At 47.9% G+C, this 22,315-nt stretch overlaps 1 protein-coding gene across 3 annotated transcripts in view; it reads left to right on the top strand.

Annotated features, from left to right (window-relative positions):
- Positions 1 to 22,315, top strand: part of LOC119952343 (amine oxidase [flavin-containing]-like) — a 98,597-nt gene that overhangs the window by 2,820 nt on the left and 73,462 nt on the right. The window contains exons 1-2 of one of the 3 annotated variants that reach the window (XM_038776037.1): positions 943 to 1,176; positions 16,247 to 16,341. In XM_038776037.1, the coding sequence (XP_038631965.1) occupies positions 1,119 to 1,176; positions 16,247 to 16,341 (153 nt within the window). In that variant the 5' untranslated portion in view covers positions 943 to 1,118. Of the gene's footprint in view, positions 1 to 942; positions 1,177 to 16,246; positions 16,342 to 22,315 lie in introns of those variants that run through there. The other 2 variants (XM_038776038.1, XM_038776039.1) reach the window with 2 other exon arrangements.

The raw sequence follows: 22,315 nt of genomic DNA, 5'->3' as shown, positions 1-22,315 counted from the left end.
CACGGGCCAAAGACTTCGGATATTTTTCTAAATTATTAATTTAGTTGTGGTACAACTTTGAGTCAAGGGGGACTGGAATTGACCGCACCCTAACCTAGGGTGTCAAAACAACAGTAACACTTTGATGTTCATTGGATCTACCAACTGGTTCCTCTGGAAAAAAAATTATAATAGCTAATTCCTTGTGCCCAGAAAAATAAAATCAACCTGAGAAGTTAAAATGGCATAGTTATTATACATGCTCTAAGCGGTGTTACCTGCATGCAGTTATATGCTCATAACCATGTAACCTTTGAGGCAAATGTTGATTCTCACCAATAAAGCCATCTTTATTGTCACAAGTAGACTTACATTAACACTACAATGAAGTTACTGTGAAAAGCCCCATGTCGCCACATTCCGCTGCCTGTTCGGGTACACAAAGGGAGAATTCAGAATGTCCAAATTATCTAACTGCATGCTTTTCGGGACTTGTGGGAGGAAACCGGAGCACCCGGAGTAAACCCACGCACATACCGTGAGAACATACAGATTCCACACAGACAGTGATCCAAGCCGGGAATCAAACCTGGACCCTGGAGCTGTGAAGCAACAGTGCTACCCACTCTGCTACCATGCTTCTATCTCTGCAATAGATCAGTTACCTTGGATAGTAATAACAAATCATTAATTTGCTCAACACTGTGATCTGAAATGCAGGCCTCTAAAGAACCCTGGGTTATGGTTTAATTAACAGCTCTGAATAAGGTAATTCAATATTTCTGTTTAATGTCTTGTTTGTTCCTTTCTCTGCTTTTAAACACAATGCTCTTATTTGTATATATCCGCAGTAGATTCCCATTTTTGGTTCTTCACTTGAAGAATTAAATGCATAATCTGTAACAATCTTGTTAATGGCCCCTCCTCTTGAGCAGGACACATCACACACAGTGATAAAAGAGGTATGTCTGTGTCAGGCAGTCTAAAGCATGAGCAGGTGCAGCTCAGACCATACAAATGAACACTGGTTGATTTAGTTGCAGCCTAGAGCCAAACACCACCAAATTGTAGAAAAACAATAGAAATCACCAAACAACCACATTCAAGATCGTCTGCACAAGAGACAGGTGTAAACAGATATGGTGAAAATATCGAGTGGAAAACAAGACGTGGTAATCATTGGCGGGGGCTTGTCGGGTGAGTTTCTTTGTTGTTATGCTTCTTCATGTTCACGCTTTTTTCCCTAAGTTGTCAGCATGATGGGTTCAGAGCTGGAGTCATTCAAATGAAAAGCAATTTCTACTTGATGAATAAATGGGTAAACGACAATAATGCAGGAAGCAGTAATCTGGATTCAATTCATCTCATAATCATTGGTGATAGGGGCGGGGTTTGCGGAGGGGGGGGGGAAATTAAACTCGTTTATAAATATATTAGAATTTATTCATCATTTCTGGAAAAGAAATTGCCAATTTATCCCATGAGTATTGAAACAGTGAGTGTTTTAGTTTTCTATGAACATTAATTTAGTTCTTATTTAAAATTCAGACTTCATGTGTGCAAGCTGCAGTCATCATTGTAATGAACTATTTGTTAATACAGAACACTTTTATTTAAAATCTCCTTGCAGAGCTGTGTGATGCCAGAGCATGTTATAATGTGGGTTTTTATAGCAAGCATTCTATCTTTGTTTTCTTAGTCATGATTCCAATTGCAATGTATATTTTTGCCAAGCCAATTTCCCTTCTCCCAGCAAGGCAATTCGTTCTCATTGTCCAAACAGACAATTTTCTAAATTAAATCAACAAATGACTGGGAACAAAAAAAGGGATGTAAAACATAATAAACCAGGTCTTGCTGGAGCATGGCACCTTGCGGCATGTCCCGTTAGTTAGATTTATTCCTGCACCCTTTATCTTGAAAATGTTTTACCCCATACTTTGCTGAAAATATGGGGTGATAAATGGCATAGTGAGGGCAATGGGGGATCTGGAATCTTAGTGAATGACAAGATCGACGGGATCGATTAGTTCTTCACTAATGAGGATTGAGAAAGAAACAGAAATGAAAGATAAGGTTGGTGAATTGGACTCAAATCATGCATTGAAAGCAAAACAATGAGAGGGAAAGAAAAATTGGACTAAGAGAGAGAGAAAATGGCCAGAGAGGAAAAGAAAAATTAAAGTTGCCATTTCAACAGTCCAAAGGCATGCAGGTTAGGTGGATTCACCATAATAAAATTGCCCCTTAGTGTCCATGGGTGTACAGGTTAGGTGGGGTTACAGGGTAAGGGTAGGGGTATGGGCCTAGGTATGGTGCTCCTTCAGAAGGTCGGTGCAGACTCGATGGGCCGAATGTAGAATGTTGTAGAAATTCAAATTCTATGTTGGTTGAAAGATAAATGACAACCCTGATACTTCTTTCGCTGTTCTATGAATAGAGCATTGGGACCTTTTCAATCCTACTGAGACAGCAGAACAGGCTTTCCTTTAACAGTGCAGCTGAAATACTGCACCTCCAAAACAGCAGCACCCTGTGAGCATTGCACCGAAGTGTCAGCCTAGATTACAGGCTCAAATCTCTGGAATGGGGTTTAAATCTACAGCTTTCTGACTTAGCTGCGAGTCTGCCACCACTAAACCCCCAAGACCAACATAAAACATTAACTCTGATTTTGTGGTCAGCAACAAAGAGTCATTGTTTGTTCTTGAAGAAAGCTGCTCACAAAATCAAGGAATCTGTGATGTGGCTTCCCCTTCTCTGACATCAGTTTGGTTTGATTCAAGCTAAGTCTAGGTGATCTTCGGGCATTCAGTAACAGTGATGTCATGAAGCAGGATAAGTAGCCAATCACATTGATGTATTCACAGAGACAACTTGCCAGGGACTAATATGTACTGATTATGCTTCACCTTTAATCACATTTTACAGAATGTAAAACAAATGATTTGGATATTCACAGGATAAAGCATATACAAATCTCTACAAAAATTATTTTTAAAAATGTGAAATTTATTATAGTGAAGAAATATGACATTCCAAAAATATAAAGTTCGTTTTCATGAGTCTGAGAGGTTTTTCAGCACCGATTATAATCTTAGTGGACTTGTTAAAAACCCAGTTTCACCTTAGTCAACAAGATATAACTTTTTCAAGCGTTTTTGACAGCAGCTTTTTCGAGGGTTTTTGGACCAACGTGGTGCCACGTGCAAATGTCAGACTTCCCTAGAAGAAGGCCTGGGACAACTCACTGAGATTGGGAGTGAAGGTGGAGGCCTCCAACAATGGGATCCTGGAACACCACGTGCAGCAGCTGGGTGTAACCTATATGAAATGGATCTATTATCTTCACAATCTTCCAGAAGGTGGATCTTCTGACTTCAATGGTGGGTCAGTTGATGTCCAGTCTCCTGTTAAATATGGCACCTGGATATGATGGTTGGGTGCGAGCCATCTAGCCTGCCCCGCTGTGCTGAACTTCAGGACACTCCAGACTGCATAATACGGTGCAAATTCCCAGCGTCCTCTCCAGCAGGAATTTTTTTCAACAATTCCACATACCTGGGAGAAAATCTCAGAGGAGAATTTACAGGCATTGTGCTAAAGAAGTGGTTCAAAGATGATGAAGACATTTCCTGGTGAAGAGATTGGCATCTGATAATACCATTGTTGAGCTTGTCACAAAATGTGCAAAAGAAAGACATTAAGCTGCCTGCCAGCTTTCCTTCATCCATTTGACTGAACATTTGGGGTTTGCCCCAATGACCAGTCGAACACTGAGAACGTGCATGTGCCAAAATATATCTTACTACTCTCTAGCACAGTATATCAGTGTAACATATTACATGGCCATGTACAGCATAGATGAGATTGGGAAGATCTAAGGTAAATTATTTTGCTTGGTGGCATATCAGGCATGTGATGGTCAGACCATGTGATGTGTCCACCTGAGCGAATCAGCATCAATTTCATTATTGCGGCCTGGCCTCATTTACATTTCCCCAGATAACTGTTAGTCCAGTCCGGCATGCGTCCCCTGAAGCAGCTCAACAATCCAGAGGTGGGTATTGCATCAGGGCGGCCAATTTTAAAACTTCGGCATCAAAAACTTTAAAGGAAGGGTTTGGAAACATTTGGAGTAAAAGGAAGCACAAGTTTTGAAGAGCTGGCAAAAATATTGAACCCCACACACCAGCAAGTACACTAAATGTGAACTTCTCAAAATCCACAAATGTCCGGTATAAGAGCGAATGCCAAATCTGCATCTAACTTTCCTGCAACCTTTTCACCTGCCCATCTCTCCCTTTTAAGATGTGTCTTAAAACCTATCTCTTTAACTGAGATCCACCAATCACCTTCTTTGGCTTGGTGTTAATTTTTGTCTGATTATATTCCTGTAATAACCCTCATGAGACCCACGGGGCTGATTGGATTGATCACCCCATGGGGCTCGCGCATACGAGGACTGGGGCCCGTTGAATCAACCTGTGTTGTTCCTCGTATCTTAATAAAGCTCGTAGTCTCAAGTGTGGAGAAGATGCTTTATTGTGAGTTCGTTCAGTTTCCAGAGCTCGACCTAGAACTACCTTCCAGTGCTAACTACCAGCTTTGCTTGCTGTGTGTCCTGCTTACCAGCCCGCCTGCTGTGAAGAGTGTCCTCACTTCCTGTCCTGATGTATTTATATGGCTCTCCCGTGCTCCCTCTAGTGGTCGCTCAGTTGTGTTGCATCTGGTTAACTTGTGATCACCACATCCCCCTTTTTCTCTTAACATATTTTCTGAACATCGTTAAAGAAAATTGTATATCCTGTCCCAGTGTATTTATAGCTCTCCCGCTCGTGTTTGCTCTGTTGTTTTTGTATCTGGTCAATCTACGATCACCACATCCCCCTCTTTCTCATTACATAGTTTCTGTACATCATTAAGGAAAATTATACAAAACAGTAACTTATGATATGCGTATCTATACAAGTGATGATGCTATTGCCTTAGTTAACAAAGCCAATGTATTTATATGTCCAAACTTAATAAACACATTTATGAGTCCAAACTTGATGAATTTGTTCAGAGCTTTTTTTTTCTTTTTGTTGTTGATGACGTGTTGATATTGATATTGCAAGTCCGCTGTGAATGTTGTTGGTGTTCCTTGTTATCTTAAGTACCCAATGCGTCATCCCGAGGTGTTTGCATGGTCACATCACTGATGTTGACTGGCATGGACTTTTTTTTTTGTGCTTGTGGTGTTGATTTATTGTCTCATCCGCCTTGGATGCTGGTGTGCTTGCTTGTTCTGGAGCAGACGTGAGTTTGTGCGATTCGTTGTCATCCCATGACATGTTTGTAGTCTTGTTATCGTTTTGCAGTGTGCTGTGGCATCGTCCATCATGTGCCAAGTAGTGCCATTGTGTACAAGTCGTTGTTTCATTGCTGTTGTTTCTGTCGTTCCTGTTTTTGTTGTTTCCGTTGCCGTACTTGTCGCTGTTTTTGTCGTTTCCGTCTTTGTTGTTGTCGCTATCTTTGCTCCTGACTTTGTTGTGTTTGTTGCCATTCTTGTTGTTTCTGCCTCTGTCGTTGTCGCTATCTTTGTGGCTGACGTTGTTGTTTGTCTTGTTGCGCGTCATGTTGCTTTTATTCTTGCTGTTGTCGTTCTCGTTTCTGCTGTGCTTCTTGCTATTGTTGTTTGTCTTGTCGCGCTTCATGTTGCTTTTATTCTTGCTGTTGTCGTTCTCGTTTCTGCTGTGCTTCTTGCTATTGTTGTTGGTCTTGTCGCGCTTCATGTTGTTTTTGTTCTTGCTGTGTTTCTTTTGACTTTTGTTTTTCTTGTTATACTCTATGAGTATCCCGAGTGGATAATTTGAGTCATTGAGCATTCCGTCTCGCGAGTGGTGCGAATGATCTGATGTTGCATCGGTGCAGGTGACATCAATCAGTTGTGGAGAATTGGATTCCGCATCTTTGCTTTCTTGGTGCTCGTCTTCTCGCGAGTGGTGCGAATGATCTGATGTTGCATCGGTGCAGGTGACATCAATCAGTTGTGGAGAATTGGATTCCGCATCTTTGCTTTCTTGGTGCTCGTCTTCCGGAGTCAAAGTCTTCTTGATTACATTTGACGCGGTGTCTGTGGACTCTCGGCGCTCCTCTTCTGGAGTCCAAATCTGCATGATTTCAGTTGACGTGGTTTCTCTAGACTCTTGGTGCTCCGCTTCTGGAGTTAAAATCTTCATGATTTCTGTTGATGTTATCTCACTGGACTCCAGGTGCTCCTCTTCTGGAGTCAAAATCTGCACGGTTTCTTTTTGTTTGATGTCTCTGGACTCCAGGTGCTCCTCTTCTGGAGTCAGAATCTGCATGGTTTCTTTCGGCATTGTCTCTGTGGACTCCAGGTGCTCCTCTTCTGGAGTCAAAATCTGCATGTTTTCTTTTGGCGTTGTCTCTCTGGACTGTTGGGTGGCCCGACTCTGTGCTTCTGTACAGACAAGCTGAGAACTGTCAGTCTCACTGTGATCCTGTACGTCAAGTGCGAGCACCTTGTCACTGTTTTCGCTCTGTGCTTCGGTACAGACAAGCTGAGAACTGTCAGTCTCACTGTGATCCTGTACGTCGAGTGCGAGCACCCTGTCACTGTCTTCGCATGCAGTGGGCAGAGGTGCATTGTCTTCTTCTTGTTCCTGTGAGCGTGTTGGACTTTCATAGTCCGCTCTTTCTTCTTGTTCCTGTGAGCGTGTTGGACTTTCATAGTCTGCTCTTTCTTCTTGTTCCTGTGAGCGTGTTGGACTTTCATAGTCTGCTTTTTCTTCTTGTTCCTGTGAGCGTGTTGGACTTTCATAGTCCGCTCTTTCTTCTTGTTCCTGTGAGCTTGGTAGACTTTCATAGTCTGCTTGCGGTTGCTCAGGTACAGCGGGTTTACCTTCATGGTCTTGTTCATGCTTGGTGTCCGCCTGGGAGTGTTTGCTTGCATCCCTGTTGGCGTCTTTCATCACCCGCACTGTGGAGCCTGTCATCGCTCGCTCCGTGGAGTCTTCCTGTGCTCTCTGTGTGGCGTCGTCTTCGTCTTGGGTATTGCTGTCATCCAATGTATCGACGAGCTGCCATGGCACCATGGTGTTGGATTCATCCACCATGAGTAGAGTCGTGTTGAGCTTTGCAACGGTGTCGCTGATGCTGTGATCAGCATGTCCAAATAACTCCTCCATGTCTGAGTAGTATTCTTTGAAACCCATTTCATCTTCGTTGGCTTCTTCTACCACGAGTTGGTTCGTGTTGTGCTTTGCGACCGTGTCGCTGATGCTGTGATAAGCATATCCGACTGACCCAGTCAGGTCTGAGAGGTAATCGTCGAAAAACAAATCATCTTTTGTTGTTTCGGAATTCTTTTTGTTCGCTTCACTGTGTGTGGTGAAGGCAGCTTTTTCCAAGGTTTTGTGCAAGTTGTTTTTCACTGTTGGTTTAAGTTCAGGCGTTTTTCTGTGTTCTGAGGCAAGAAAATTTGGTTTTACCACTTTAAGTGTCTTGTTTTCAATTTTCGGGCATTTCCCTTTTAAGTGGGCGTGGTCAGGATTCTCAGACGTCATGACGTCACGCGTAGGAACGACTTGCACATGCGCAAATCGGCTTTCTTTCCTTGTGCGGTTCGGTGTCCATTGCGCACTTTTTTTGACTGCGCATGCGCGGCTTGCGCATGCGCATAACGATCGGCGCCGCGATCTTTTGTAAACTGCGCATGCGCGACTTCCGGTTCCGGCGCATGCGCAGACGCGATTTGTAGTTCTTTGTTTACCATAGACTGCAAAATGTGCCCCGACGCCATTTTATCGCGGATTTCAGCGTTTTTTCTTTCTAAAAGTTGTAAGTTACCTTTTATTTCCGATCTGGACTGGATTTCAGCGTTTTGGCTTTGTGAAAAATTCCTGTTATTTCTTCTTTTTGATCTGTACTGTGCATTCGCGATTTCCTGATCTTTTTGTGATTTTTTAAGTCTTGCATCACTCAGTCTCTGTGCAGGTTGGACTGTGAGCATGCCTTGCTGTTCAAACTTCTCACAGTACTCTTCAAATTTGTTTAGTAACGTTTGTAAGCTGTTCCTGTCTTCACCTTTTGAGTATTTAAATCCATTATACACTTTCCTATTGACAGGCCCTTCGATGAGAATTGCTATTTTAATTTTGTCTGAGGCTTCTGCAACATCATTAGCTAGGAGATAAAAATCGAACATTTGTTTAAACCTTTTCCAGACATTTATTACATTACCAGTCGTGTCCAGCTGAGGTGGGTATCCATGCCACATCCTCGAATTAGCGATGTCTTCCCCAGTCAAATGTCCAGTATGAGATTTCCATGCCATTTTGTGCTTTCTGTATCTGCAGCTGAGTTGTCCTGTCGTAAGCGTCCTGAAATCACTCCTGGGTACCATGTGTTGTTCCTCGTATCTTAATAAAGCTCGTAGTCTCAAGTGTGGAGAAGATGCTTTATTGTGAGTTCGTTCAGTTTCCAGAGCTCGACCTAGAACTACCTTCCAGTGCTAACTACCAGCTTTGCTTGCTGTGTGTCCTGCTTACCAGCCCGCCTGCTGTGAAGAGTGTCCTCACTTCCTGTCCTGATGTATTTATATGGCTCTCCCGTGCTCCCTCTAGTGGTCGCTCAGTTGTGTTGCATCTGGTTAACTTGTGATCACCACACAACCCTTAAAAGCCGGCCCAGATTGGGACCGACATGATCGGTAGTCCCGGATGGGACCTATGTGCTGTTAGCCGTGTAAGGGCCTTTTCTTTCGGTAATAAATAAACTTCCATTTGAATCACCTTCTCGGATCTCCTGAGCTTTTATAGTTCCTGTCAAGTGCTTTGGGACATTTTACAGCTTTAGAGGTGTTATATAAATACAAGTTGTTGTTGGCTATTGTGATACATCATCTGTATCTAGGGTTCACAAGTCTGGAGCATCATCAGAAATGAGAAAGAAAACATGCAAGACATCATGCTCATGTCACGATCACCCTGAGGTAAGTATAGCTGCTTCAGTGAGAATATTTCTTTGCAGTGAATGTGGTAGTGTGGACATGCAAAGCAACATGCTATAGTATTAGAGCATGGTCAAAGCCCTTCAGCACTCCATTAAGTAAATAGGCCACAGAAACTACTGACAAAAGTTAGGTACAACACCTATTTAATGATATTGTACATTTTTGTTAACTTCACTTGCATTTTACCAAATGACAATACCAGCCTTCGACAAAGCAAAAGCAAATTTACTTTGGACATTTTTAATTAGAATTGAGCTACTGAAACAGGATATTGCATCCGTAAAATGAATCAGATGAAGCAAGTTGTATGATGTGTAGATTCGACCAGCAGCAGCAGCAGCTGGTGTTCTGAAGTCATTCCTGTTTAGTTGTTTACAACCCTCTGTCTGAGGCGTGTAATTTCCTGCCCTGCTGCTGTACTTTGACGTGTATTGATTTACACCTCAATAGCTTGAACAAATCATCTCAAAACCTTTATTGTACTGTCAGTGCGTCGGAAATGAGTGGGAGGCAAGTGTTGTACTGAATGCAGATGAATGACTTTGAATTGATTTATATCAGTGATAGATCATTAAACTCTAAGGTTTACTGGTAGTGGAAATGAAAGGTTCTGGCCAGGCAGACAGATTTATTTTGTCATTTTTGGAACTGGGTTTGCTGGTGTTTTGAAAGAAAAACATTTTAACATATAGCGTCTCAAAAGGAGTGAGAGTTAGCAAGGTCAGTGCGTGAAGTCACAGACGGCAGGATGCCCACACTATTTTTTTCATCTCAAAGGTATGGGCGCGATCTAAAGGGAAAAGCAGTAAGTGCGGTAGCGAGAGAGTATGACTTGCCGGGTGCTTCCCGACGGTCGACCAGGCGAGACGGGTCGGAGAATTACCAGGGGGCGGTGCCGGCTGCCGAATTCTCCGGCGCCAGGGTTTTGGCGGGGGCGGGAATCGTGCCGCGACGGTCGGCGGCCGCTGGCAGTGGCCCCCCCGGCGATTCTCTGGCCCACGATGGGCCGAGTGGCTGCCCGTTTTCGGCGGGTCCCGCTGGTGTAAATCACAACAGGTCCTTACCGGTGGGACCTGGCACCACGGGTGGCCTGCAGAGTCCTTGCGGGGGGCACGGGGAGATCTGGCCCTGGGAGGGTGCCCCCACGGTGGCTTGGCCCGCGATCGGGGCCAACCAATCCGCGGGCGGGCCTCTGCCGTGGGGGCACTCTTTCCCTCCGCACCGGCCGCTGACAATCTCCGCCATGGCCGGCGTGGAGAAGAACCCTTTGCTCATGCACTGGGATGAGGCCAGCACATGCTGGTGCTCCCGCACATGCGGCAACTCGTGCCGGCCGACGGACACCCTTCGGCGCCAGTTGGCATGGCGCCAAGCCCTTCCGCGCCGCCTGGCACAGCGCCAAACACTCTGGCGCCAGTCTAGCCCCTGAAGGTGCGGAGGACCTAGGACCTAGGAGGACCTCGTAACTAGCATAACTAGGAGGACCTCAGTTCAGTGTCGGAAGAAGCTCAACGACCTCTACCGTGCCGCACGGGTGAATTGGCATTGGCCCCTGGCACCAGTCCCACCTGACACCCCAGACTCCCCTGCCAAACAGCCAGTGGTTGACACTGTACACCCCCTCCAGCACCATACCACCAAACAGTGGTGCTCACGCCTGAATCCCATCAGCACCCTCCTCGCCCCCCCGTTATGAAGCATGAAGCATAAGGCTCACAATGGCCTATCTCTGTCCCCGCAGGAGAAGTCGGAATGCAATAGGCAGGAAAGAGCCCAGGCGGGCAGCAGGGTACCGCACATAGAGTCCTCGGGTGGGATTCTCCGACCTCCCGCCGTGAATCCCGCCCCACCGCCCCGAAGCCAGCTGCCAAATTCTCTGGCGCAGGGTTTTTGGCCGGCTGGGAATCGCGCCTTTGGCAGCGGCCCCCCCGGCGATTCTCCAATCCACGATGGGCCGAGCGGCTGCCCGTTTTCAGCCACTGCAGGCGGGGTAAATTACAGAAGGTTTGTACTGGCGGGACCTGGCTTTGCGGGCGGCCTGCGGAATCCTCGGGGGGGGCGCAGGAGGATCTGGCCCGGGGGGGGGGGCCACGGTAGTCTGGCCCGTGATCGGGGCCCACCGGTCAGCGGGCGAACCTGTGCCTTGAGGGCACTCTTTCCCTCCGCGCCAGCCGTTGTAAGGCTCCGCCATGGCCGGCGCGGAGAAGAAACCCCCTGCGCATGCGCAGGAATCAGGCCAGAGGTTCTGGGAACACGCTGGCGCTTCTGCACATGGGCCAACTTGCGCCGGCCTGCGGAGGCCCTTCGGTGCAAGTTGGCGCGGCGCCAACCACTCCAGCGCCAGCCTAGCCCCCGAAGGTGCGGTGGATTCCGCACCTTCCGGTCGTCCTGTGCCGGAGTGGTTCACACCACTCTTTGGCGGCGGCACGGCCCGCCCGCTGGAAACCGGAGATCTAGCCCCTCACCTCCTATGAGGGTTGGGCCCTGGAGATTGTAGTGGTGACCGAGGACAGAGCAGACCCTGGCATGAAGGTAAGCCTGCGCTGCAGCGGTGAGGATCTACCGACCCAGATGACCTGTCTCAAGTAAGTGTTGCATGCCAGACAAGATGATCCCAGACAAGATGATCCTTCCCTCTCATTGACCACATGTCCATTCTACCGCAGGATCTCCAACGGATGGTGCCAGCCCATTGGGTGGGCTCAGATGGGCATTACCGAGACGCTCTGCAGCATTTCCCAGTCACTGAGGACCGTGTCCCAGAAGCAGATGGGCATTGCTGAGGCACTCTGTGGCCCAGTCACAGTGGAGCATCTCTGAGGGCATTGAGACCATGTTGAAGACAATGGGGATCCGGGGATGATGCAGGGCCTCTGGAGCTCACTCCAGCTGCCCCTCTGTCAGGGAGGAGGGAACACCAGAGGTCGACCAGATCCTTCCAACAGGGAGACGACGGTGGTCTCCAGCTCTCCCGAATGTCCCCACCCCGACAATGACGCACCTCAAGGTAATCAGGCGGAACTGGGTGGCATGGTGAGTCATGGTAGCACGGTAGCATGGTGGTTAGCATAAATGCTTCACAGTTCCAGGGTCCCAGGTTCGATTCCCGGCTGGGTCACTGTCTGTGTGGAGTCTGCACGTCCTCCCCGTGTGTGCGTGGGTTTCCTCCGGGTGCTCCGGTTTCCTCTCACAGTCCAAAGATGTGCGGGTTAGGTGGATTGGCCATGCTAAATTGCCCGTAGTGTCCTTAAAAGTAAGGTTAATGGGGGGTTGTTGGGTTACGGGTATAGGGTGGATACGTGGGTTTGAGTAGGGTGATCATTGCTCGGCACAACATCGAAGGCCGAAGGGCCTGTTCTGTGCTGTACTGTTCTATGTTCTATGTTCTATGTGCCACTGGCAAGTTGGCCAGGATCCTTTGACTCCAGGCCCTCCAGAGGATGCATGCTAGGGGCATAAAAGGCCACACGGTGTGGAAAGCAGCAGGCTCCCTCCACCTCTGATGAGCATCTTGGAGCTGCACCTAGATGTGGCGGAGCACAGAGGGCTAAGGAAAGGATCATTGAGAGGGCAATGGGGGGCGGGGAGAGGCACCATCGGTAGCTAGGGCTAGGGTTTGGATTGTACACAATTAAAACACCTTACACATGAGACATGTGAAACGGCTGTCAAGTTATTCTACACTGCGGGCCAGCCTGCAGCCCCACCCCGTGGTGCCCTCCACTCTCCCCCGGCCCCAGCTTCCTGGACACGGTGGCCCAAGGTCTGGCATAGTGAGTGCAGGTGGTGGGTGTGTGCGCACTGTCAGCAGAAAGGCAGGAGTCAGACTATGGCATATTTTGAGGGGCACCAAAGCTTTCCTCACAGCAGAATATCAGCACGCTCCTGCCTTGTATATTGGCCTGTTGACAGTGATGACACAGGCCCATCATTTTGGAGTGATGTTGCACACGCGATGGGAGGGTGGAAAAGTGTTACTGTGTTGGGGGAGGGGGGGGGGGGGAATGGGTGGGTGTGCAGTGGATGAGGGGGGATGAGTGGGAAGGGAAGAGGGGGTGATGAGCTGATGGACGAAGAATCATCCTATGAGAAGCGGGTGAGAATGAGCGCCTCCCTGGTCCTCCGAGCACATCTGACCCTAGCTGCCACCTGTCCTCCATCCATTGACTGCTCCCCCAGGTTCTTAACGGGCTCATCCGCCCACCCTTCCTGGTCCGGCCCCTCCTCTTCCTCCTCTTCAGATGAGGCTGCATGTGCCTCCTCCTCCACCCCCAGCACACCGCCCTACTGTTGTGCCAGGTTGTGGAGGGCACAGCAGACCACCACGAAGTGGGCGATTCTCTGCAGTGCACCACCAGAGCGATTTAGGCATTGGAACCACATTTTGTGCAGCCCGATGCACCGCTCAATGACAGCACGGGTGGCCACATGGACCTGATTATATCAGGTCTCCGCATCGGTCTCCGGCCTCTGCATTGGCCAGGGCCTGAGTGGGTACTCCTTATCCCCCAAGAGCCAACCCGTCATCCTGGGATGGTCCTTGAAGATGCCGGGGATCTTCGACTGCCCCAGGATGTAACTGTTGTACGCACCCCCGGGGGTGCGTGCACAAACGTGCATGATCCAGAGGTGGTGGTCACACATGAATTAGGAGCACGGTAGCACAGTGGATAGCACAGTTGCTTCACCGCTCCAGGGTCCCAGGTTCGATTCCCGGCTTGGGTCACTGTCTGTGCGGAGTCTGCACGTCCTCCCCGTGTGTGCGCGGGTTTCCTCCGGGTGCTCCGGTTTCCTCCCACAGTCCAAAGATATGCAGGTTAGGTGGATTGGCCATGCTAAATTGTCTTTAGTGTCCAAAAAGGGTAAGTGGGGTAACTGGGTTACGCGGATAGGGTGGAAGCGTGGGCTTGAGTAGGGTTCTCTATCCAAGGGCCGGTGCAGACTCGATAGGCTGAATGGCCTCCTTCGCACTGTAACTTCTATGAATTCTATGAATGTTCAGGGAGTGGAACTCCTTCCAGGGCACTCCCGGACCCCTCACTGCATGCAGGGTGACATGCCTGCCTACTGTTACCCCCTGGACCAGGGGCGCCCTGGTGGTGGCGGAGAATCCTACTGACCGGGCATCTTGTTGGGCCTGGTCCAGGTCAAAAATTATGCAGACGGCTGCCTGGGAAAACAGGGTATCTGCGACTTTACGGATTCACTAGTGGGCTTTGGGTTGTGAAATGCCACAGAAGTCCCTGCTCCAGCCCTGGAGTTAACCCGACGCACGGAGGTTCTGGGCTGTGGTGGCCTTGATGGCCACCGGGAGCGGGTAGTCTCCTCCTCCACGTGATGCCAAGTCCGCAAGGATATAGCACAGATGCTGCACCAGTCCCTTGATGAGATGGAGCCAACTGCGGCACATGCTGTCCAACATCTCCTCGAACGACCATGATGCCTGTACACCTTCAGCCGTCACTGGCCAGCCCTCTGGGTTCCTTGCCGGCTTGATGGGTGTCTGGGTCCTCAGACTGTAGGGTGGGTCCCTGCACATGGGCTGTCACCTCATGGCTCTGTCGGCGCTGCTGCCATCCCCTTCTCTGGCGTCTGGCTGCCTGGACTGCCACCAGCACCGCGACAGCAGCCTCTTTAGGATCCACAATATCTGTCAGGGATTTGAGAAGGCGAGAGACCAACAATCAATTACGGCATCCAAAGAGTCAGTTGTGCTGGAGGGACGCGTCCTGCATACATACCCCTGGCCATAGCAGGGCCCTTGGGAACTGGACCTGAGACTCCTGTCAGAACATAACTTGGACCATGGCTCGGTTGCCTCCCCAATCCACACACTCACTCTGTGGTCACGGGGACATCCCCAGTGCTGAAGCCCAGCTCCAGATATTCGATTGAGGCTGCTGCCTTCAGTGTTCAGGCAAAGTGTCCAGTCCTTGCAATCTGATTGGGACGATGGACAGTAACAATCACCTGCGACATGGCACATCGACCCACAGGACTCCACTTGAGAGCTGTCAAGTGCTCGTGTAACTAACAATGCTAATTCCTTCGTAGCAATAGCATTCAGCTGTGCAGCCAGAGGCTGCCACGGTCAGAGAGAGTTCAGGTGACCTTCACCATATTACCATGGTCAGAGCTCTGCCTTGGGGGTGTTCGGTGGGACAGACAGGTAGCAGCTGAGGTTGCCCTGGTTATGGATTTACACAATACGCGAGGTGGCCTGCTAGACCTGCAGGCACTGAGCCCCTCACCCCCTAGCCCAGGAGCGGACCCCCACCGATGGCACCCATTCCCCCCTCGGCCCCACTGGGGCAGCAGCTCCAGTGTCGCTGGGCCGTATCCCCGATTTTGAAGATGGCAACTCACCTTCTCCGATCCCCTCACGCCCACATGACCGCTTGCTGGGGAGCCGGTCAGATCACAGGAGGCCGTTAGATAGGGGGCCTGTACCGTTAACGATATGGAGGTTGGTCTTAGTCGGTGTTACTTGGCACCTTGCCATGTCTGGGTGGGGTCCGGTACCCACCAACGAGAGTGGGCCAGTTAGGTCAGAAACCAGTCGGCGCCTGGCGCAGATCGCAATTTAGGCCTCTCTCACGATCTAACCAGATTGCATGGATCCATGTCGAGCGCAACGTGACCATTAGATCACGCCCTGTATCTAAGTTGTCCTATTTTAGTAAGAAAATGCTGACATTAGCCGATTAAGCTTATGGAAGACCAATAATTACTAGCTATCTTCCACGCGATTCACTTTCTAGATGATGTCCACTGACCAGATTTTCCCAGTCAGTTTTCATTTTAAAAGTTCCAATGTAGTTCTAGGGTTACTGCAAAGGATCACAAATGACCTGAGCCTGATTCTGAGTGTGCCCATTTTAAGCTGATCAACAGCATTTTATATTTTTGTAACTATCATACAGAAGATCTGAAGAATTAACATGAGGTGCGTTTTAATGCAGTTACTTATCTTTGATGCAACAAGGGGCTGTTTAGCACACTGGGCTAAATCGCTGGCTTTGAAAGCAGACCAAGCAGGCCAGCAGCATGGTTCGATTCCCGTAACAGCCTCCCCGAACAGGCGCCGGAATGTGGCGACTAGGGGCTTTTCACAGTAACTTCATTTGAAGCCTACGCGTGACAATAAGCGATTTTCTTTTCATTTCATTTTCTGGTCTGGGTCCAGGCTTTTCCTTGGCATGCACATCCTCCTGGTTCCTATCTTATCCTGTTGTCTTCATTCTCTAGGTCTGTCCGCTGCCAAAGTCTTAACAGAGAGGGGCCTGAAAGTGATGGTTTTGGAGGCTAGAGATCGTGTTGGTGGACGAACATACACTGTTCAAGTAAGTCATGAAAATGACTCCAACTTCTACATTTCGGGTGTTACAGGAATCAAACAGGAAACCAGGACACATTCTGTGGAAGAGTACTTCAGGATCTGTGCAATGAGCTGGTTATACTCTGGCTAATGTGAAGGCTGTTTCGTTGACACTGTGCTCTAAGAAGAGTACTGGTGACACGTGCTCCAGAAGGACTGATGAAAATTCCAACATTTTTCGTACAAGGTTGCGGTTGGAAGTAAAGGGGAGCGAGTATTCAAACAGCAAAGTGTGCATTCATTTGCATATTTGAACAATCACACAACCTATTTGCCCAGTTTGTCAGCCATGTAGGCAGTAATTAAGCATTTCCTTTAAAGCAATATTTGAAAGTTAAACATTATATTTGCCCCCCCCCCCCCCCTAGTGATTCATTAGGACTGATAATATGATCAGTGACTCCTGACGTATTTTAGTGCTTTGTATAACAGAGCCTCACATTATTGTGCACAGAGACCTTTTCAGCACCAAACACTCTTGCTGGCCTATAAAATATGTTGACGATGAACTTGTGCATGAAAGGATCAGCAATGCATTGTAATTGAATACATACCGTAATAAAAACCACCTGCCACACTGATGCCAATGAGATGGGAGTTGGGGAACTGATGTTGGCGGGAATGGAGGGGGGATGGACTTATGTCGGTGAGGATGGGGGGAGGAGACTGATGCCGTCGAGGATGGGGGGATCTGATGATGGCAAGGATTGGGGAGGTTGGGGTGATGCCAATGAGAAAGGGGTAAGAGGACTCCTGCTGCCGAGGAATGCGTGGTGCGGTTGACTGATGCCAATGAGGATGGCGAAGGAATTGATGATAGTGAGGATGGGGGAGGTGGCTGATGCTGGAGAGGATGGGGAGGGGACTATTGCAGGCGAGGATAGAGGGAGGGGGGACTGATGCCAGCGAGGATGGGTAGTGTTGTCAAGGGGGAGGTGGTGGTGACCCAAATATTAGTGGTGGGGGTATGTTAACCTTCTGTGGTCAAGGGTTCGGGTTGTTCCCCTTGTCTGCGGGCAGTTGTGATGTCCATGGTGGGGAGAACGGGGGGCCTGTCACTTAAATTTGAGATTGGGGTGCCCTTTAGAGGGTCTGGATCTGCTGGCATGATTAGCCATCGCCCCCTGCCCCCTCCCCTCAATGCCAGTGCAAAACATGCCCCCCCCCGTAAAAACAAGTGAGTGTGGGTGGATTGTAATCAGGGACGTGCTGACCCACCCGGCTGGAATTGCACAGTGTTTCCTGCCGAGCTGACACTGTAATTCTTTGAGAGAATTGTGCCCACTGAGTCAATCTTGTTGAAACTCCGGTCCCCCAGCCACATGTTTTCCCGGCGGGGCGCCGCTCGCTAGTGGTGGGATTCTGTCTTCCTGCCCCTTTCAATGGGATTTCCCATTGATGCCCGCCTCACGCCTCCAGGAAACCCATGGGTGGGAGCGTTGCCAGCGGAAAAAGAGAATCTCAATGGCCGGAGAATTCCAGTCCCTGGGTCCCTGACAAAGGATTCCAAACGTTTCACTTTCACATATCAGGCCTACTAAACTAATTTTCCAAGAGTTAAAAATTACCTCTAACATAATACATTGAACCATGAACTAGGCGTTTATAACACAAGTGTCAGGCAATGGCCACCTCCAAAAAGAGAGTCTAACTATCTCCCTTGATATTCAATGGCATTACCTTCACTGAAACTCCCACTATCAACATCCTGGGATGGCTATTGAACAGAAACTGAATTAGATAAGCCATATAAATACTGTGGCTACAAGGGCAGGTTAGCGGCGAGGAATTCAGTAGCAGGTAACTCGCATTCAGACTCCCCAAAGTTTGTCAATCACCTACAAGACACAAATCTGGGGCATGATGGAACACTCCCCACTTGCCTGGATGAGTGCAGCTCCAACAACACTGAAGAAACTCGTCACCATCCAGGATAAAGCAGCTCACTTGATTGCCACCCCTTCCACACCACCTTAAACATTTACTCCCTCCACCGCCGACATACAGTGGTAACAGTGTGTACTATCTATAAGATGCATTATAGCAACTCACCAAGGCTTCTTCAACAGCACCTTCATAGAACATAAGAACATAAGAACTAGGAGCAGGAGTAGGCCATCTGGCCCCTTGAGTCTGCTCCGCCATTCAATGAGATCATGGCTAATCTTTTGTGGACCCAGCTCCACTTTCTGGCCCGAACACCATAACCCTTAATCCCTTTATTCTTCAAAAAACTATCTATCTTTACCTTAAAAACATTTAATGAAGGAGCCTCAACTGCTTCACTGGGCAAGGAATTCCATACATTCACAACCCTTTGGGTGAAGAAGTTCCTCCTAAACTCAGTCCTAAATCTACTTCCCCTTATTTTGAGGCTATGTCCCCTAGTTCTGCTTTCACCCGCCAGTGGAAAAAACCTGCCCGCATCTATCCTATCTATTCCCTTCATAATTTTAAATGTTTCTATAAGATCCCCCCTCATCCTTCTAAATTCCAACTAGTACAGTCCCAGTCTACTCAACCTCTCCTCATAATCCAACACCTTCAGCTCTGGGATTAACCTAGTGAATCTCCTCTGCACACCCTCCAGTGCCAGTATGTTCTTTCTCAAGTAATGAGACCAAAACTGAACACAATACTCCAGGTGTGGCCTCACTAACACCTTATACAATTGCAACATAACCTCCCTGGTCTTAAACTCCATCCCTCTAGCAATTAAGGACAAAATTCCATTTGCCTTCTTAATCACCTGTTGCACCTGTAAACCAACTTTCTGTGACTCATGCACGAGCACACCCAGGTCTCTCTGCACAGCGGCATGCTTTAATATTTTATCGTTTAAATGATAATCCTGTTTGCTGTTATTCCTACCAAAATGGATAACCTCACATTTGTCAACATTGTATTCCATCTGCCAGACCCTAGCCCATTCACTTAACCTATCCAAATCCCTCTGCAGACTTCCAGTATCCTCTGCACTTTTCGCTTTACCACTCACCTTAGTGCCATTTGCAAACTTGGACACATTGCCCTTGATCCCCAACTCCAAATCATCTATGTAAATTGTGAACAATTGTGGGCCCAACATGGATCCCTGAGGGACACCATTAGCTACTGATTGCCAACCAGAGAAACACCCATTAATCCCCACTCTTTGCTTTCTATTAATTAACCAATCCTCTATCCATGCTACTACTTTACCCTTAATGCCTTGCATCTTTATCTTATGCAGCAACCTTTTGTGTGGCACCTTGTCAAAGGCTTTCTGGAAATCCAGATATACCACATCCATTGGCTCCCCGTTATCTACTGCACTGGTAATGTCTTTAAAAAATTCCACTAAATTAGTTAGGCACAACCTGCCCTTTATGAACCCATGCTGCGTCTGCCCAATGGGACAATTTCTATCCAGATGCCTCGCTATTTCTTCCTTGATGATAGATTCCAGCATCTTCCCTACTACCGAAGTTAAGCTCACTGGCCTATAATTTCCTGCTCTCTGCCTACCTCCTTTTTTAAACAGTGGTGTCACATTTGCTAATTTCCAATCCACCGGGACCATCCCAGAGTCTAGTGAATTTTGGTACATCATCATTAGTGCATCTGCAATTTCCCTAGCCATCTCTTTTAGCACTCTGGGATGCATTCCATCAGGGCCAGCAGACTTGTCTACCTTTAGCCCCATTAGCTTGCCCATCACTACCTCCTTAGTGATAACAATCCTCTCAAGGTCCTCACCTGTCTTAGCCTCATTTCTATCAGTCGCTGGCATGTTATTTGTGTCTTCCACTGTGAAGACCGACCCAAAAAACCTGTTCAGTTCCTCAGCCATTTCCTCATCTCCCATTATTAAAACTCCCTTCTCATCCTCTAAAGGACCAATATTGACCTTAGCCACTCTTTTTTGTTTTATATATTTGTAAAAACTTTTACTGTCTGTTTTTATATTCTGAGCAAGTTTACTCTCATACTCTATCTTACTCTTCTTTATAGCTTTTTTAGTAGCTTTCTATTGCCCCCTAAAGATTTCCCAGTCCTCTAGTCTCCCACCAATCTTTGCCACTTTATATGCTTTTTCCTTCAATTTGATACTCTCCCTTATTTCCTTAGATATCCACGGTCGATTTTCCCTCTTTCTACCGTCCTTCCTTTTTTTTGGTATAAACCTTTGCTGAGCACTGTGAAAAATCGCTTGGAAGGTTCTCCACTGTTCCTCAACTGTTCCACCATAAAGTCTTTGCTCCCAGTCTACCTTAGCTAGTTCTTCTCTCATCCCATTGTAATCTCCTTTGTTTAAACACAAAACACTAGTATTTGATTTTACTTTCTCACCCTCCATTTGTATTTTAAATTCCACCATATTGTAATCGATCCTTCCGAGAGGATCCCTAACTATGAGATCATGAATCAATCCTGTCTCATTACACAGGACAAGATCGAGGACCGCTTGTTCCCTCATAGGTTCCATTACATACTGTTCTAGGAAACTATCGTGGATACATTCTATAAACTCCTCCTCAAGGTTGCCTTGACCGACCTGGTTAAACCAATCGACATGTAGATTAAAATCCCCCATGATAACTTCTGTACCATTTCTACATGCATCAGTTATTTCTTTGTTTATTGCCTGCCCCACCATAACGTTACTATTTGGTGGCCGATAGACTACTCCTATCAGTGACTTTTTTGCCTTACTATTCCTGATTTCCACCCAAATGGATTCAACCTTATCCTCCATAGCACCGATGTCATCCCTTACTATTGCCCGGATGTCATCCTTAAATAACAGAGCAACACCACCTCCCTTACCATCCACTCTGTCCTTCCGAATAGTTTGATACCCTTGGATATTTAACTCCCAGTCGTGACCATCCTTTAACCATGTTTCAGTAATGGCCACTAAATCATAGTCATTCACGATGATTTGTGCCATCAACTCATTTACCTTTTTCCAAACACTACGAGCATTCAGGTAAAGTACACTTATGTTGTTTTTTTTTTACCTCTACTTTAAATCTTAACATCTCCAGTTTATTCCTTTTAGTATTACTGGGCCTATTCACTGAGCTCCCCTCAGTCACTGTACCTTGTACTGTCGCCCTTTTTGATTTTTGACTATGTCTTCTCTGTCTTGCACTTTTCCCCTTACTTCCTTTTGCTTCTGTCCCTGTTTTACTACCTTCCAACTACCTGCATCGGTTCCCATCCCCCTGCCAGATTAGTTTAGACCCTCCCCAACAGCTGTAGCAAACACCCCCCCCAGGACATCGGTTCCAGTCCTGCCCAGGTGCAGACCGTCCGGTTTGTACTTGTCCCACCTCCCCCAGAACCGGTCCCAATGCCCCAGGAATTTGAATCCCTCCCTCTTGCACCATCTCTCGAGCCACGCATTCATCCTATCTATCCTGACATTCCTACTCTAACTAGCTCGTGGCACTGGTAGCAATCCTGAGATTACTACCTTTGAGGTCCTACTTTTTAGTTTAACTCCTAACTCCCTGAATTCCGCTTGTAGGACCTCATCCCGTTTTTTACCTATATCGTTGGTGCCTATGTGCACCACGACAGCTGGCTGTTCACCCTCCCCCCCCCCCCCCCCCCAGAATGTCCTGCAGCCGCTCTGAGACATCCTTGACCCTTGCACCAGGGAGGCAACATACCATCCTGGAGTCTCGATTGCGTCCACAGAACCGCCTGTCTATTCCCCTTATGATCGAGTCCCCTATCACTATGGCCCTGCCATTTTTCTTCCTGCCCTGCTGTGCAGCAGAGCCATCCACGGTGCCATGAATCTTGCTGCTGCCTTCCCCTGGTGAGCCATCTCCCCCAATAGTATCCAAAGCGGTGTATCTGTTTTGCAGGGAGATGACCGCAGGGGACACCTGCACTGCCTTCCTACTCTTGCTCTGTCTTTTGGTCACCCATTTGCTATCTCCCTC

This window comes from Scyliorhinus canicula, chromosome 17 (assembly GCF_902713615.1).
Source record: "Scyliorhinus canicula chromosome 17, sScyCan1.1, whole genome shotgun sequence".
Lineage (NCBI taxonomy): Eukaryota > Metazoa > Chordata > Chondrichthyes > Carcharhiniformes > Scyliorhinidae > Scyliorhinus > Scyliorhinus canicula.
The sequence above is the reverse complement of the archived record's forward strand: the minus strand, read 5'-3'. Positions and strand labels throughout refer to the sequence as shown.